General features: G+C 45.3%; 1 protein-coding gene across 5 annotated transcripts in view; it reads right to left on the bottom strand.

Moving 5' to 3' along the window:
* TOX2 (TOX high mobility group box family member 2) overlaps positions 1-19,256 on the bottom strand; it is a 158,812-nt gene that overhangs the window by 88,923 nt on the left and 50,633 nt on the right. For all 5 annotated transcript variants that reach the window (XM_070801724.1, XM_070801723.1, XM_070801725.1 and 2 more), the window contains exon 2: positions 8,170-8,235. In XM_070801724.1, coding sequence (XP_070657825.1) covers positions 8,170-8,235 — 66 coding nt within the window. The remainder of the gene's footprint in view (positions 1-8,169; positions 8,236-19,256) is intronic.

Raw genomic sequence — 19,256 nt, 5'->3', positions numbered from 1 at the left:
CTGAGAGAACAAACAGGTATTTGCTGGGTAAGAGTGGCCAGGGGATTCCCATCGGAGGAAACGCTGCACACAGAGGCACAGAGCCGTAAATGAGCACAAGAAGTGACCAGAGGTTCACCCCCTGTGACCAAACCAGTATTTACGGTAATAAAAACAATAAAAAGAAGACACAGCTAGTTTTTTTTTGAACACTGGTACTTTACATACTCTCTTGGTTAGGTTCTCTTGAAGTGGAACTGAGATGGGGATTCCCATGAGAGCGACTTACTGAGAAGTGACTCTAGCGAAGGGGAGGGAGGGAAGCAGGACAGGGCAGAGATGATGGAGCTGAGCTGGCTAGAACTCCATGGGGAGTGGCCCTGTTGATTCCCTCCAGGGACAAGGGGCATGGCCTTCTAGAACATCTCCCACTCCCCTTCCTGATTCATGTTTAGCAGAGGATTGTCTAGGGAAGAGGCAGCTGTGAACAGGTAAAAGCCAACACTCACAACACCTAGACAATGGATGTTTTGGGCGGGCGAAGGGAATCCGCGGGGGAGGTACCAATAGAATCCACATCACACACCTCATTTAGTTCTCAAAACATCTGAGGACAGAGGTCCCCAACCTGATGATCTGAGGTGGAGTTGATGTAATCATAATAAGAATAAAGTGCACAACAAATGTAATGTTCATGAATCATCTCAAACCCACTGCCCCCAACACCACCACCACCACACTATCCGTGAAAAAATTGTCTTTCGGGAAACTGGTGCCCAAACTGATGGGAATTGCTGCCTTAGGAGGCAGGCATTATTTCTCCCACTGGACAGAAAGCTGACATAAATTAATAAGGGCATTTGGCTGGTATATGGGAAATTTGGAATTTTTGGTAATCAGGAAATCTGGTATATGGAAATCTGAATCCAGGTCTGCTAAGATCCAAGCCCAGTTCTTTTCCTCCTCACTCTCATCCCAGGAAGAGGGAAACTCTTTCCGGGTCACTTGATCAGGAACAATCAATCCCTGTAACTCTTCAATGGGGTATCCTCTCAGGATGGGGAAGAGCTGATCTCTACCAGGCCCGCCACCCCCAGAAGCTACTGATGGGCCAGAAATTATGTCTGACTATTGTATCTCAGGCTCAGACCACCCAGGAAAGTCTGGTAGCAAAGAAACTCAAGGTCCTCAAGGGAGGGAGGAAAAGGGATAATATATGGAAACTAAAGCTGCTATGCAGGAATTTTGTAGACTTGCAAAAAAGCAAACAATGAAGCATAGATTTACAAAAGAAACTTCAAGCCTATGAGAACCAGTTTGAAAGGTTTTACAAGGGGACACAGTTGGCTAATATACATCCTGTAGGAACCTCTGTCTCAGGTACAGAGATAAGGAATACCATGTTTCAGCAGAAGGTTACCTTAAAGAGCAAGGTTTTTAACATGATGAAATTGGACTTTCTGGAAGGAAACATCTAGAAATAGCTTCCTGCTTACACCTAGAGCTTTTGCACATAATAAGTGCCCAATAAACACTTGGTAAATAGATGACGCTTGTATTTAACTGTATTTATAAAATACAGTTGTATTTATAATAATACAATGTAAATAAAATTTATTTTATACATATAAATACAATTATTATAACATATTTATAAATGCATTTCATGCCATTTCAAGTGTTTATCCTCTGAATCCTCTATTAGCTGAGGCCTTTGTTTGCCCACATGTTTATGTCCATGCCTTGATAACTGGGACAATACAATTCCTACAGTTGATAAGACCACGCACCACGACTGGTTCTCAGGTACAAATGTGCATGTGTGGGTTCAAGCAAGCATTCCAAGGAAAAGACTGGAAGGAAAGACACAGAACTTTTGCCATTAAGAACTAGAGGCCTTGTCCTATTCAATAGATGTCCTTCATCTATTCAACAGATGAATAGATAAAGATATGGTGTGTATATATATGTGTCTATATATATATACATATATATATATAAAATGAATATTATGCAGCGATAAAAAGAATGAAATATTGCCACTTGCAGAGTCATGGATGGACCTAGAGAATAACACTCTGCAGTGAAGTAAGCCAGACAAAGACAAATATCTTATGATATCACTTACACATGGAATCTAAAAAAATTGACACAAATGAACTTATTCATAAAACAGAAACAGACTCACAGACACAGAAAACACATTTAAGGTTACCAAAGGGGAAAAGGAATGAGGGATAAACTAGGAGGTTGGGATTAGCAGATACACACTGCTATATATAAAACAGATAAACAACAGGACCTACTGGATAATACAGGGAACTATATTCAATAGCTAGTAATAACTTACCATGGAAAAGAATCTGAAAAAGAATATATGTACATATATATGTGTATATGTATGCACAAAATAACCAAATCACTTTTCTATACACCTGAAACTAACACAGCAATGTAAATAAACTATACTTCATAAAACAAAAAGAACTAGAGGTCAGTGGAACCCTACCAAACCACTGCAGCTGCAGGTCTTATTTTTATTTTTAAGTAAAATTAGCATGTACTACATCCCACATGTTTCCCACATGTGATAGTTTGTTAAAAGACCATATTACTTTGCAGTGCTTCCCATCAACAGAGTCTATTTCCTCATTCCTTAACTCTAGACTGACCCTGTGACTTGCTTTGATCAACAGCATGTGCTAGAAGTAGTCATATGCCAGACTTCAAGAGGTCACGCAGCTATGGTTCTTGCTGCTCCGGGAACCCTTCTCCCACCATGTAAACAAATTTGGTCTAGCCTGCTGCAGCAGGAGAGACCATCTGAAGTAGAAGGGAGTCCCCCATAACAATTAGCTAAGAGCCTACCTGGCTGCTGACTGTTGCACTTAAATGATCCTAGCCATGACCAGAAGAGCCACCCAGCTGAACTCAACCAAACTTCCAAGCCATGGAATCATGACTTAGATGAATATTTGTTGTTTTAAGCCACTAAATTTGGGGGGTGGGGTGTGCAAGTTAAGCCAACTGGTACACTTTAAGAAGTACACTATAAAAACTCTCCAGAAAGCAGGAATAGAAGGAACATACCTCAACATAATAAAAGCTATATATGACAAACCCACAGCAAACATTATCCTCAATGGTGAAAAATTGAAAGCATTTCCTCTAAAGTCAGGAACAAGACAAGGGTGCCCACTTTCACCATTACTATTCAACATAGTTTTGGAATTTTTGGCCACAGCAATCAGAGCAGAAAAAGAAATAAAAGGAATCCAAATTGGAAAAGAAGAAGTAAAACTCTCACTATTTGCAGAAGACATGATCCTCTACATAGAAAACCCTAAAGACTCCACCAGAAAATTACTAGAACTAATCAATGATTATAGTAAAGTTGCAGGATATAAAATCAACACACAGAAATCCCTTGCATTCCTATACACTAATAATGAGAAAACAGAAAGAGAAATTAAGGAAACAATTCCATTCACCATTGCAACAAAAAGAATAAAATACTTAGGAATATATCTACCTAAAGAAACTAAAGACCTATATATAGAAAACTATAAAACACTGGTGAAAGAAATCAAAGAGGACACTAATAGATGGAGAAATATACCATGTTCATGGATTGGAAGAATCAATATAGTGAAAATGAGTATACTACCCAAAGCAATTTATAGATTCAATGCAATCCCTATCAAGCTACCAACGGTATTCTTCACAGAGCTAGAACAAATAATTTCACAATTTGTATGGAAATACAAAAAACCTAGAATAGCCAAAGCGATCTTGAGAAAGAAAAATGGAACTGGAGGAATCAACCTACCTGACTTCAAGCTCTACTACAAAGCCACAGTTATCAAGACAGTATGGTACTGGCACAAAGACAGAAATATAGATCAATGGAACAAAATAGAAAGCCCAGAGATAAATCCACGAACATATGGACACCTTATCTTTGACAAAGGAGGCAAGAATATACAATGGATTAAAGACAATCTCTTTAACAAGTGGTGCTGGGAAATCTGGTCAACCACCTGTAAAAGAATGAAACTAGAACACTTTCTAACACCATATACAAAAATAAACTCAAAATGGATTAAAGATCTCAACGTAAGACCAGAAACTATAAAACTCCTAGAGGAGAACATAGGCAAAACACTCTCTGACATACATCACAGCAGGATCCTCTATGACCCACCTCCCAGAATATTGGAAATAAAAGCAAAAATAAACAAATGGGACCTAATTAAACTTAAAAGCTTCTGCACATCAAAGGAAACTATTAGCAAGGTGAAAAGACAGCCTTCAGAATGGGAAAGAATAATAGCAAATGAAGCAACCGACAAACAACTAATCTCAAAAATATACAAGCAACTCCTACAGCTCAACTCCAGAAAAATAAATGACCCAATCAAAAAATGGGCCAAAGAACTAAATAGACATTTCTCCAAAGAAGACATACAGATGGCTAACAAACACATGAAAAGATGTTCAACATCACTCATTATCAGAGAAATGCAAATCAAAACCACTATGAGATACCATTTCACACCAGTCAGAATGGCTGCGATCCAAAAGTCTACAAATAATAAATGCTGGAGAGGGTGTGGAGAAAGGGGAACCCTCTTACACTGTTGGTGGGAATGCAAACTAGTACAGCCACTATGGAGAACAGTGTGGAGATTCCTTAAAAAACTGGAAATAGAACTGCCTTATGATCCAGCAATCCCACTGCTGGGCATACACACTGAGGAAACCAGAAGGGAAAGAGACACGTGCACCCCAATGTTCATCGCAGCACTGTTTATAATAGCCAGGACATGGAAGCAACCTAGATGTCCATCAGCAGATGAATGGATAAGAAAGCAGTGTACATATACACAATGGAGTATTACTCAGCCATTAAAAAGAATACATTTGAATCAGTTCTAATGAGGTGGATGAAACTGGAGCCTATTATACAGAGTGAAGTAAGCCAGAAGGACAAACACCAATACAGTATACTAATGCATATATATGGAATTTAGAAAGATGGTAACGATAACCCTGTATACGAGACCGCAAAAGAGACACTGATGTATAGAACAGGCTTATGGACTCTGTGGGAGAGGGAGAGGGTGGCAAGATTTGGGAGAATGGCATTGAAACATGTGAAATGTCATGTATGAAACGAGATGCCAGTCCAGGTTCAATGCATGATGCTGGATGCTTGGGGCTGGTGCACTGGGACGACCCAGAGGGATGGTATGGGGAGGGAGGAGGGAGGAGGGTTCAGGATGGGGAACACATGCATAATTTTTTTTAAATTAAAAAAAAATAATAATAAAGGTTTGAGGAAAAAAAAAAAAGTCTAGACTGTAATTGCTAAGTCTGCTCGTCTCAAGGTTGGCTCACACCACCATATGGACTCTGGGAATCCTGATATCTCCTTTATAAAGTTCTAAGTTAGGGAGACTCTCTGAGCAACAGTGCATGAGACCAGGAAGGACCCTTAGGGAATCCAGCCACATTGTTCCACTGTTAAGGAATGCATTCATTACATAAGTGTTTCCTGAATGCCTCCTTTGTGCCAGGCAGTATGGCCCAGTAGGAAGGCACAACAAAGAATAAGAGAGACCAGATCCTTCCCTCAGGGAGGTCACAGTCTAGGGTGGAAATCAGATGTTAACCAAGTCATTATGCAAATAAGCAAAAACCACAGTGACAAACGCTGTGAACTAAAAGGACGAGGTACCATGAGAAAGAATAATGGAGAAGGGACCTACTTGGATTTGGGGCTCACAAAGAGCTCTGTAAGTAAGTGACATTTAGGCCGAAGCAAGTTGAAAATAGCCTTGAGGTGGGAACGGAGCTCTCCATAAACACAGAAGGGACTCGGAGCTTTGAGTTCTAGCCGTGCAGATTCAAATTCCATCTCTACCGCTCCCTGGCTGAGTCAGTCAACATCCTAGAGCCTCAGTTGCCTGATCTATGAAATGGGGTTAATGGTAACATCTTACTTTTTCATGACACTTCTCAAAGCTGTCATGAAAGCCAGTTGAAATAACCACGTTTATTTGTCCTGCAGTTCCCCTTTGAGGGACTGTGCCCCTCTGCCCAAGCCTAGAGCAGACACAGAGCTCCTGAGTCTCACTTGCCCTTCTCGGTGAAAGTGCAGTACCAACCCTCTCCATTAGGGACGGAGCCAGAGCAGACTCCAGCATAGCACAGTTCTGAGTCAGGATGTTAACAAAACGCAATCCAAAGCTGAAGCTCCAGTACTTTGGCCACCTGATGTGAAGAACTGACTCACTGGAAAAGACCCTGATGCCAGGAAAGATTGAAGGCAGGAGGAGAAGGGGACCACAGAGGATGAGATGGTTGGATGGCATCACCAACTCAACGGACAGGAGTTTGAGTAAGCTCCAAGAAATGGTGAAGGACAGGAAAGCCTGGTGTGCTGCAGTCCATGGGGTCGCAAAGAGTCGGACATGACTGTGCAACGACAAATCAAAACACTGTGAAAGGACTCAGATAAGAGGTTCAGGAGTAAGCTCTGGCTTTTGAACTAACCACATTTCCAATTATGGACAATTAAATGACTTCTGTGATTTCTTCCAAAATGGGCATTTCCAGGACTGGAGTCTTACCCACCAGTTCTTGCAGCTTGTCAGTGCAATATAAAGGCAGCTTTTCAGCAGCCCCTCTGGTGCTCACATGGTCACAGACCAGAGAAGGGGATGGCATGTGGGCCCACCAGCGCCCTGCTGCAATGGCGGGGGTAGGGTGGGGTGGGGGTCAGGGTGGGTGTGGGCTCCAGCGCCCTGTAACAGAGTTTCCACGCCACACTGAGACATGGTCTCTTTCCTTGTCACTAGTGTTCCCCAAGAGCCACAAGCCCATGTCTTTCTCATCTGTGTCCCCAATAGGACCTCTCACGTAGCATAGCACATAAATATTTGTGAATTAATAGGCTTCTGTTTCTCCGGCTGGAAAATGTGACCCCAGCCACCCAACTGCCATGACTGCCATGATTACACAGCCAGAGAGGGCACAGCAGCTCTAGGGGCAGGCTTGTCTCCCAGATCCCTCACGTTTGTCAACGGCTACGAAACCCCTTCATCCTCCATCCAGCAGCCCAAGCTGCTGCCACCCTGGAGGCACCACTGGGAAGCATCTTCCAGGATCTTTGCAGGACCCTCCTTGGGGTCCCAGACTGCAGTGAGGACCCTCTGTGGCATCTGAGTCTAGACTGAGGATGCTCCTGGCTGAGAGAGACCAGGCTGACAGTGGAAAATCTGTCCAACTGGTGTCTGGGACTCACAGCGGGCTGGACTGGGCCTAGGGCTGGTCTTCCCTGGGATGACTCAGCTCCCATCCCCACCAAGAAAAGCTGCCCAGGAAGCCTCCACTCTCTTCCCTTTCCTCCATGTCCACAACCCTCCCCAGAGCATGAGACGACTCCAGGTGGGCAGAAGAACCCTGAAAGCTGACGCATGGGTGTGAGTGCCTCCACACCAGCACCTGTCCCCATGGCTGCTGTGTGGCAGTAAGAGGCAGGGCCACCAGGGGCATGTGACATGTGTATTCGTTGGTGCTGAAAATCTCCCCTCTGTGCGTGGAGAGTGTAGACAATATGTTTCGAGTTTTATCAAGTTTTCAATGATGCCAAGAGTAGACAGGTAGTTGATTTACAGGAAACACTATAGTCCCAGTTTTTCCATTTGAAGGAAAACTCAATCGACATTACTTTCTAAAAAAAATCAGAAGTTTATAGACTTGGTTCAAAAAAGCTTATAAAGGCTTTTTTTTTTCCTGTTAAACAATTATAGTCTAATTTGGAAAGTCACCAGTACAAGAACAATGACATCTATGATTTAGACAGGCCTCTTAACAATTACATGTTTTTTGTTTTTTAAATTTTTTGCTGCATGCAAGGCATCTGGGATCTTAGCTCTTCAACTGGGGACTGAACCCATGCCCCCTGCATTGGAAGTACAGAGTCTTAACCACTGGACCACCAGGGAAGTCCCTAACAATTAGATGTTATATAACATCTACAACAATTGGATGTTAACAATCAATTGATATTCTTGATCATTCTGAGAGAGGACAGTAGTGGGCTATGCCTCCAGCTCTGCACCCCTGCCACCCCGCCCTGGGAGCAGCTCAGCTCCAGCAGCCCAAGGGAGGCTGGGCACCCACCTGGCTGGTTGATAGGAGCTCTGGGTTTCCGTCACTCATCCCCACGTAGGCACTCTCACCATCAAACTGGAACAGAGAAACAGAGAGGCAGCTCTGATGAAAATGTTCTCCAGAAGGGCCCAGGAGAAGCCCGAGGAGGTCAGGGGACTATAGTGCTGAGGGGAAAAGGCTGGAGCCCAGAGAAGCAAAGATTGAACCCAAGATGCCCAGTCTCCATTTCAGCAGAGCTCCCTCTAGGGTAGAAGGAAGTGTCCTTATTTCATGACCTCCATAGCTTGGGTTCATCACACTCAGGATACAGAGAGGAATACCTTTCTGCCCTTTACACCTTGTCCATAGATGTGACAGATGGCTTTGTCAGGTACTGAGCTCCCCATCTCTGGAAGTATGCAAATATTTCTCCTGGCCAAAATGACATCAGGCTTTCAGCTAGAGCTGGAATTCCACATGCTGGAGGGAGGCCAAGATCTCCAGAGCCCTGGGATCAGGACAGCCTGCCCCCGTCCCATCCTCCACGAATGACCATCCCAAAGGGCTCTGTCCCCTTACCCTGGCCTCCCATGCCGTCCCTGACCACGGGCACTGAGGACCGTGGTAGAAACCAGGTACAGGAACTACAACCCTGTGTTTTGAGACGCTGCCAAGGCTGGATTTGGGAAAATTCGTCTGCAAGAGGGAGCAGGTGTAGCTGGAGAAGCAGGGGCTCTGGAGTAGCTGGCTCCCCTTTCTCAAGGTGTGTGATCTTGCGCTGGAGACTGCACTCCAGAGGTGCCTGTCTGTCAAAAGGGGCTGACAACAGTAAACCTCTCTCCAGGGGACGCTGCCCCGGAAAGTGCAAAGCGCTTGGCTCCACTCCAGCTCCCTTCACTTGAGACAAGCGTTTGGGATCGGGTTCTCTACAGAGCCTGAGACAAGGATTCAAAGGCATGTGATCTTTGAGAAGTGTGCTTTAGCAATAACCTGTAAGGGAGGGAGGGATCAGGATAGGGTACGGGAAGGAGCTAAGCAAGGAGGGAGCCCCAGTGGGAGGCTTGCTGTAGGCTTATCCCACCACAAGCTTGCTCCAGGGCATGGCTGGTACCGCAGAGTTGTTCCTGCATGAAACCAGGGGCGGGGCTTCTGTAACCCATATATGTCAGTCATTGGTGGCGGCTTAAGGGGCAGAAGGGAGTCATCACCTGAGAAGGGTGGCCCCCATTTGGCCAAGGACATTTTTCCAGAGAACTGTGCCAGCTGTGAGCCATTTTCAGCCTGTACTCATCCCTGGTGGCTCAGACGGTAAAGAATCTGTCTGCAATGCAGGAGAGCGAGGTTCAAACCCTGGGTCGGGAAGATCCCTTGGAGAAGGGAAAGGCAACCCACTCCAGTATTCCTGTCTGGAGAATTCCATGGCCAGAGGAGCCTGGTGGGCTACAGTCCATGGGGTCACAAAGAGTCAGACACAACTGAGCAACTAATACTTTCACAGCAGATGGGGGACAATATTGTCCAGCTGTGCTGGACAATAAAGAGATCTGGGTGGAGTACCAACACCAGCTGTCCATTTTATTGTAATTGAAAAGAATTTTTTATTAGGTTATATTCACATGATTTAAAATTCCCAAAGTACACAAAGAGCAACAGAATGAAAAGTCGCCTGCCCCCACCTCCCAGGCATCCACTGCCCCTCTCCAGAGATAATCACTGCATCTACCAGCTTTCCATATCCTTTCAGAGAGAGTCCCTGAAATACATTAGAGTCACTTCTTTTCTATAAATGACAATGTTCTATACACACCATTTCACACCTTATATTTCTCCTAGCAACACATCCTGGAAAGTGTTTTCTCTCAGATCAAAATTTTGTCTTCTGGTATGCCCTAGCATGGCTATAACATATATATTGAACTACTTGAGCAAATGGGCAATTGAGTTGTTTCCAGGTTTGTGCTATTCCACATTGCTCTGGTGAATATTTTTGTATATCCGTCATTTTGCATGGGTGTGAGTCTATCTGTAGGATTAGTCCGAATAATTGCTGCATCCAACTGTGGGTGCATCTGTAATTTGGATGGACATCACCAAGCGGTCCATACGGAGGTTGGAAAAGCCCACATTCCCTCAGTCATCAGTTCATCCAGACCCTCTTTGCTCAGAGAGGTTTTCATAACAAACTGGCTCAGACACCAGCCTCCGACCTCGGTGGGCTCCAAAGCCCAGCACGCCCGACTCCCCCTGTCCTGCTCACCCTTGTTCATTGTTCCATCGCCCCGTCACCTTCTAGCTTTCTACGTAATTTACTTATTTACCACATTCATTGCTCACAGTTGGATTTCCCCTATGAAAATGAAGGGCCCTCGAGGCCAAGGGGTCTTAGTCTTTCTGTACACTGATGATGCCTCCCAAATATCTAGACTAGCACCCGACACGGAACAGACACTCAATAAATGCTTCTTGAATGAATGAATGAAGCAACCGCTTGCATTGTCTTTTACCAGGCCAATCCTTTCATCAGGGCAGTGGCATTAGGACTTACACCCAAGTGCCTTCCCAACACAGGGATGGACAGTCCTTCAGTGACTGCTGGATTCACAAAAGAAAAGGCTGTGCCATGTCTAGAGTCTGAGCATGACCCCAAATGCAGGGCTCCATCCATCATACGGAGTTCAGGCTTCAAGTCTCTGCTCAGAAACCACCTCCTGCAAGAGGCTGGACATCACTGCTTTCATTTCCTTCGGCTGTCCCTCTAACAACCTAGATTGTCTCTCCATCTGTCCTCTGCCCAGAATGGAGCAGCGTGAAGGCTGGAACCGTGTCCTGATGGTTTCCCAAGCCCCCAATGCCCAATAAGACTGGTATCAAGGAGAGGACTATGACTTGGGCAGCATAGAGAGCTCTCAACAAAAGCTCCTAGGTTCTATCTGATAGATCACCATGGCCCTATATTTACTCTTTGATAAAAATTAGACCTTTCTAAAAATCACACATAATTGATAAGTATGTTCTAAAAGAAAGAGGGCTTCCTTTGTGACTCAGCTGGTAAAGAATCTCTTGCAATGCCGGAGACTTGGATTCAATTCCTGGGTTGGGAAAATCCCCTGGAGAAGGGAAAGGCTACACACTCCAGTATTCTGGCGAGTCCATGGGATCAGGGAAGTGGAAGGGGACTAAAATTTTTAAATAATTAAATAATAATGAAATATATTTTAAAAATTTTATTTATTTTTCATTCAGTTCAGTTCAGTTCAGTTGCTAAGGTATGTCTGACTCTTTGCAACCCCATGGACTGCAGCACGCCAGGCCTCCCTGTCCATCACCAACTCCCAAAGTTTACGCAAACTCATGTCCACCGAGTCAGTGATGCCATGCAACCACTTCATCCTCTGTCATCCCCTTCTCCTCCCACCTTCAATCTTTCCCAGCATCAGGGTCTTTTCAAATGAGTTAGTTCTTTGCATCAGGTGGCCAAAGTACTGGAGTTTCAGCTTCAACATCAGTCCTTCCAATGAATATTCAGGACTGCTTTCCTTTAGGATGGACTGGTTGGATCTCCTTGCAGTCCAAGGGACCCTCAAGAGTTTTCTCCAACACCACAGTTCAAAAGCATCAGTTCTTCTGCACTCAGCTTTCTTCACAGTCCAACTCTCACATCCATACATGACTACTGGAAAAACCACAGCCTTGACTAGATGGACCTTTGTTGGCAAAGTAATGTCTCTGCTTTTGAATATGCTATCTAGGTTGCTCATAACTTTCCTTCCAAGGAGTAAGTGTCTTTTAATTTCATGGCTGCAGTCATCATCTGCAGTGATTTTGGAGCCCCCCAAAATAAAGTCTGTCACTGTTTCCACCGTTTTCCCATCTATTTGCCATGAAGTGATGGGACCAGATGCCATGATCTTAGTTTTCTGAATGTTGAGCTTTAAGCCAACTTTTTAACTATCCTCTTTGACTTTCATCAAGAGGCTCTTTAGTTCCTCTTTGCTTTTTGCCATAAGGGTGGTGTCATCTGCATATCTGAGGTTACTGATATTTCTCCTGGCAATCTTGATTCCAGCTTGTGCTTCATCCAGCCCAGTGTTTCTCATGATGTACTCTATATATAAGTTAAATAAGCAGGGTGACAATATACAGCCTTGACACACTCCTTTTCCTATTTGGAACCAGCCTGTTGTTCCATGTTCAGTTCTAACTGTTATTTCCTGATCTGTATACAGATTTCTAAAGAAGCAGATCAGGTGGTCTGGTATTCCCAGCTCTTTCAGAATTTTCCACAGTTTGTGGTGATCCACAAAATTAAAGGCTTTAGCATAGTCAATAAAGCAGAAATAGATGTTTTTTCTGGAACTCTCTTGCTTTTTCAATGATCCAGCAGATGTTGGCAATTTGATCTCTGGTTCCTCTGCCTTTTCCAAAACCAGCTTGAACATCTGGAAGTTCACAGTTCACGTATTGTTGAAGCCTGGTTTGGAGAATTTACTAGCGTGTAAGATGAGTGCAATTGTGCCGTAGTTTGAGCATTCTTTGGCATTGCCTTTCTTTGGGATAGTTTTGGGTAGGGGGGTCTTTGTTGCTGGGCTTTCTCTAGTTGCAGTGCACAGGCTTCTCCTTGCAGTGGTTTCTCTTGTCGCAGAGCATGGCCTCAGGCACGTGGGTTTCAGTAGTTGAGGCACAGAGGCCCCAGAATGCAGGCTCCGTAGGTGCAGTGCACGGCTTAGTAACCCATGGCCTGTGGGATCTTCCTAGACCAGGGACTAAACCCTTGTTCCCTGTATTGGCAAGTATAAACTAAGCCACTAGGGAAGTCTGAGGGCACTAGATTTAACAAGGTATTTGAAACATTCTATAAAGCAATAGTCATCAAACAGTATGGTGTATGTTAAAGATACAAACTGCGTAATATCCCATTTATTAACTCCTGGCTAGAACAGAGCCACCCTGGTCTGTTCTCTCTCCCCACCCCAACCCTGCTCCCCAACATGTACAGCAGGCGATGAACAAATACTTGATGAGTGTTTGTTCATTGGGTGAATGAATGAATATACTTGGCACCAAGCAAAAAGCTTTTCATAAAAGAACTCATTTAGCTTTTTCAACAACCAACATTTTGGGCTTCCCTGGTGGCTCAGTGGTAAAGAATCCACCTGCCAATGCAGGAGACTTGGGTTCGATCTCTGGGTGGGGAAGATCCCCTGAAGAAGGAAATGGCAACTCACTCCAGCATTGTTGCCTGGAGAATCCCATGGACAGAGGAGCCTGGTAGGCTACAGTCCATGGAGTTGCAAAGAGTTGGACACAACTGAGCGACTAAAACAACAACAACAGCTACCAACATTTCAAACCATGGAAATAAGCTGAGAAGATAAACAGTTGTCCAAGATCACACAGTTAGGGAGACACTGCACAGCAGTGGTCTGTTTGCTTCTTGGGCTTGGTCTCTCCCATGAGCGTGTACGCTCCTTGGCAGCAGGAATCACGGCCTGGCTGCAGCCCCCCTCCCCAGACATAACCAGTCATTCTTCAGGGCCTGGCACATAATAGGGATCTGATGAGTATGTGTTTGTGGTTCATGCAGGGAGGACCTACCCACAGTGAGCAGTGGGGAACGACGCTGGGAAGAGCAGCAGGGATCCTAGATTTTGAGGTGTGCGTGCCAGGGGTTGGGCAGGGGATTCCCATGAGGTCATCAGAGTCCCCTCAAGTGGGCTTGTTCACTTGCCCTTTATTCAAACAAGAAAGAGCAGCCATGTGGCAGAGTAAAGCTTGTTTCCTGCTTCAAGGAAAATCTGAGAATTTGGCAGAAGTTCCCAAGGCAGGGCTGGGTCAGCCTCTGCTGGGTTTCCCACTGGTTGCTTTGCATGGTGCCCTAGAACACAGGATTGGGACTGGCTACTGAGCAGCTGTGAAAAGAGGGCCCCAAGTGGGTGGTTTGGGGGCTCTGTTCTCTGCCAGCCTCTGTCCAGTGTTCCACCACCTCTGAGCCCTTGTAGGGGAAAGGAAGGAGGGGAGGGGCCCCTGAGATCCCCCAGGCTTCCCTGGCTTGGCCCCCAGGGTGAAGGGGAGATGTCGCAAAGCCTGGACACAGCAGAGCCACCTCCTCCACGTGCACAGAAAAGCTCCAAAGCGCCCGCATGGACACCCAGCGTACAGCGGTGACGCTGTGAGTTATGGACACACAGGTACGTGATGCACGAGTGTGCCCAAGCACGGCGACAACGTATGCAACACAAACTGGCAGGGGGCCCAGCTCACACCACAGAGTGTTCAAGACACCACTCAGTTACACACGTACCCCAGCATGGGTAACACCAACCGTCCCAGACAAAGGTGTCCGGAACATAAGCATGAGTGCACACAGCACAGACCCTTTACGTGACCGGTACACAACATACACAACACCTAGAGTCTGCACACAGGGGAGGGAGGGGATGCCCGACGCGAATAAATACACCCTCCATCTGCGACTGAATCCGTGCATAACTCACAGAAGCGTGCACACAAAGAGATGACATGAGCGTGTAGAGACACACACAGACACCCAGGAACTTAAATTCTGTGCATATTTCAGCTTCTCAATCCCTCAGTCAAAAATCTTTTTTCACATCACACAACCTTCTGCACACTTTAAAACATGAAAAAAAAATATGTGTGTGTATGGGAGGGTGGGGGACAAGGGCCTAAGAATTTCCATGAAACGCCAGGAGAACATCTCTTACCACTGACTGGAATAGATTAATTTTCCCCATTTCATATTCTAATTATAATTCCTTTTCCCAGCGCCATCTTCAGTCGTCATTACAGCTGGAAGATTGTTCTGCAAAAGCCAACCCTTCATCTTCTCTTCCCAAGAGTTTTGTCATGGAAATGAGTTTGGGAATCTGAAAGAATCCACATTTTTGCAAACAGCGAATGTGTCAGGATAACCCTTTCATGACGGCCACCAAGGAGAGGCTTCTGAAGAGTCTGTCTCTCCTCAAAATGTGTGGTCCCTTTGGTGAGAGGGGTAGCTGGTCCTCTAGTCCAACAGTCACCCCACACATACCCCAAGAAAAGGATAGATCCCCTTTCTATCTTTAAGCAAACTTAGCAAATAGGTAGGCAAGGTGAAAGGCAAGATGCCCTGATTTTTGCAAGTCAGATGATGCCAGCTCCATCTGTGAAACCTCGGGCAAGCTCTGTAACTGCTTGAAGCCTCAGTTTCCTTATTCTTAAGACCCACAGAGCCACTGATTCATAGTAGGTGTGAATTAAATATCTGTGGAATGGACAAATGTGATAACTGTGTAGATGGATGGATGAAAGGGAGGGAGGGAATGAAGGATGGGAAGGATGGATGGATAAATGGATGGATAAGTGGATGATGGATGGTACAAGTCAGCACAGTTCCACAGCAATGTAAAGCAAGCCACAAGTGTAATATAAAATTTTCTAGTAGCCAGAGTTTAAAAAGCATAAACAGGTGAAATTAATTTTAAAGACATTTTATTTAACCCAATATATTCACATTATGATCTCAATGCATGATCAATACAAAACAATTGTAAATGAGATGGTTTATAGTCTTTTTTTTTGGTACTGTCTTTGAAATCCAGTGTGTATTTAACCTTCCACTATGGCTCAGTTTAGACTTAGCCACATTCTGGGTGCTCAAAAGTCACCAGCGGCTGGTGGTAAATAGAGACGTAAATAGTTGGGATGGGTAAGATGAGTGGATGGATGGTGGGGAGGTATATGGGTGGGATGAATGGATGGGTGGATGGTCAGGCAAGTTGAGTGATTTAGGGAAGGAATGGGACAGATGGGCCAGTAGGTGGACAAAGAGATGACTCAAGGGTCAGATAGATGGAATTAGAAGGTGGGATGAATGGATGGATGGGCAGATGAGTGGCTGAGATGAGAGGGATGAGAGATAGATGAATGAACTGGGATGGGTGAGTGAGTATGAAGAGACAGGTAATGGGAAGATGCTTGGGATGGTGGGTGAGATAAACAAGTAGATGATTGGCATGGGCGAGTGAGATGCCTGGGTTGATGGAATGGGTTGAACAGGTGGGTGGGATAGATAAGTCTGGTATTTCCTCCTCTATCCACACTTGCTTTGGACAATGAGCTTGAGCAAGCTCCAGGAGTTGGTGATGGACAGGGAAGTCTGACATGCTGCAGTCCATGGGGTCACAAAGACTCGGACCCGATTGAGTAACTGAACTGAACTGAGCTGATGGCTTCTTAGGGTTGCCACGTGTCACTCTCAAACATTCATCTTCAGCCAAGCTGCCTCCAGATTCCAATGCACAGTTTACCCCTGAACATTGCCCCATTTGGTTCATGTGCACCTCAAATTCAACCCACCCAACACTGAACACATGACACATGGATGAGCCTGCTCTTTCTCTGGTGGTTGGCCATCATGAGAGATGTCACGTTCTACAGAGTTCCCCTGGGGTGACTCTGGACCCCTTCCATCCTACATCCTCCTGATCAATCACCAGCAGAAGTCTTCTGCTCAGCTTCCTCCCACCCAATCCATCTTCCTTCCACCCTGGCTATCACTAGCAATCTTTTGGTAATCATTTCACTGCTCAGATCAAAACCCTGCAGTGACCCCACATCACTAGCTCTGGCATATGGGACCCTCCATAACAACCAGCCCTGAGCCTCAGCTCCCATTAAGGCTGCAGAAACCTCTGGAATCTTGAAGCTTGCACATATTTCCCCATCGTCAGCCTGGAGCACCCTCCTCCCTTTCTCTACCCACTGAAAGCCAACTCTTTCTAGGTGTTTTTTTTTTTTCTGGCTACACACTCCAACCTTAACCAGTGCAGCTTGCTTCTATCAACCCATATTCTTGGGCCCAATTTTAAAGTCCCCATCTCAAGTTAGCTTTGGACTTAATTCATCTTCCCTGTATGGTGTGACATCCCAGTCAACAGCATTGATTCTTGAATAGAAGTATTGGTTTCAACATTTTCTAGCTGTGTGTAACCTTGGGTTTAACTTCTCCTTACCTCAGTTTCGTCACCTGTAAAATGGTAATGATGGCAGTTAATTATTACTGCCTTAAAAAGTTTTTTATATCTGTTATCATATATTAGATACGAGCTATGGTCATGTATGGATGTGAGAGTTGGACTGTGAAGAAAGCTGAGAGCTGAAGAATTGATGCTTTGAACTGTGGTGTTGGAGAAGACCCTTGAGAGTCCCTTGGACTGCAAGGAGATCCAACCAGTCCATCCTAAAGGAGATCAGGCCTGGGTGTTCATTGGAAGGACTGATGCTAAAGCTGAAACTCCAATCCTTTGGCCACCTCATGCAAAGAGATGACTCATTGGAAAAGACCCTGATGCTGGGAGGGATTGGGGGCAGGAGGAGAAGGGGACGGCAGAGGATGAGATGGCTGGATGGCATCACTGACTCGATGGACATGAGTTTGGGTAAACTCCAGGAGTTAGTGATGGACAGGGAGGCCTGGCGTGCTGCGGTTCATGGGGTCACAAAGAGTCAGACATGATTGAGCAACTGAATTGAACTGAACTGAACTAAATACTCTATAACATAATACTTCATAATGGTGATAACTTTTGACAAGTGTTTAATAGATGTTATCTTTTATTATAATATGCTAGATTATTATCCCTTCATCAGCCCCAGTAGCCCTCAGTCTTGCAGAGAACCATGTCTCCTGTGTCACGGAGGCCATCAGATATCCCCTCAACTCTCTCCCCTCCCCTACTTTATTAACATCACATCCCTCCTGACATCCTTTCCTTTAGTCTAAATAGGTGAAGTGTCTCCCTTCTGTTCAAGGTGAGCCCCTCCACTTTGACCTCATGCCCCTCGTGTCTTCCTCGTATTCACTCCCACTCGTGGTCTTAGGTCTAAGACCAAATTTACATGTGCTGAGGCAAAATGAAATCAGTCAATGCCCTTATATCAGGTACCAAGCACCTACAATGTACTGAGTAACACATCTCCCAACATCGAGGATTTATGATAAACAAAGCTTGTCACGGGGCCCTGAAAAGAGGTAACAGCAAAGGAATTCTGAGGTCACAGAAGGGGCAACAGTCATTGTTCATTGACTAGTATCTAGTGATTATGTGCCTGGCATTGTACAGATACCAGGCATCCTGTAATGGTAATGACACAGCCCCTAAGGAGTCCCCAGTCCTTTGGAGAAGCTTGGGCAAATAACACGTTCCTATTCTCCAAACCTGAGAAATGAACACAGGCCATTCTTTGGCCACTGTCTCACAACAGGAGCAAATAAAAACCTTGTCTGAAAGCTTGTCTTAATTGGTCAGTGACAGTTTTGCACCCACCCATCCTCTGAAAGTCAAGAGATCAATTAACAGTCTCACTACCGTAGCTACACGTCCACAGGTGGCGGTCAGCCTGTCCCAAGAACCTCCTGCTTCTGAAAGTCCCCTATGCCAGGACTCCATGCTTCCTCAAACCCTACAAAACTCAGCTCTTGCTTGATTTGGACAGACTAACTTTGCAAAGTACGACAATGAATTCAGCATCATATTGAATGGCAGCCTCATCTTTGACAAATGTGATCATGGTAGGATAAAGTTATCATAGAAGAATGGAAGAAGAGAGATGGGTCTTTCAAGAGAAATCTTCTGAAAAGGGTAGCCTGGAAGCCCCATGATGGAGAACACACAGGAGTTGGCCAGGCAAAGAGCAGGGAACGTGACATCTGAGGCTGCTGGGAGCACAGGCCAGTGGGCACCTACTCTATTTCAGACCTCCTCCCAGAGCCATGCCTGGTCATCTCATTGGAAAGCCCCAGAATTCCCAAGGAATTGCATGACCAGCCCCATTGTAGAGGTGAGCAAGGCAAGGCTCAAAGTGGTTGGTAGCTTGTGTATAGCTCTCCAATCAGTTCCGAATCTACCCTCGATTCTAGGTACCAAAGCAACAGTTGTTGTGTACAAGTTGCTGACCCTCCCCTCTGCATGGAGACATACATCAAAGACCAAAGATGCACAGCCCTCAACCCGGCCAGTTGCAGACACCAAGAGATGTGCCTCGTGGAGATCTAAAGAGGAAACAATCAAAGCAGCCTACACGGCTCCCGCCTGCCCCGACACCGGGCCGTGAGA

Source organism: Bos indicus, chromosome 13, assembly GCF_029378745.1.
Source record: "Bos indicus isolate NIAB-ARS_2022 breed Sahiwal x Tharparkar chromosome 13, NIAB-ARS_B.indTharparkar_mat_pri_1.0, whole genome shotgun sequence".
Taxonomy (NCBI): Eukaryota; Metazoa; Chordata; class Mammalia; order Artiodactyla; family Bovidae; genus Bos; species Bos indicus.
Note: the sequence above shows the minus strand (reverse complement) of the source record. Positions and strands in the feature narration are given on the sequence as shown.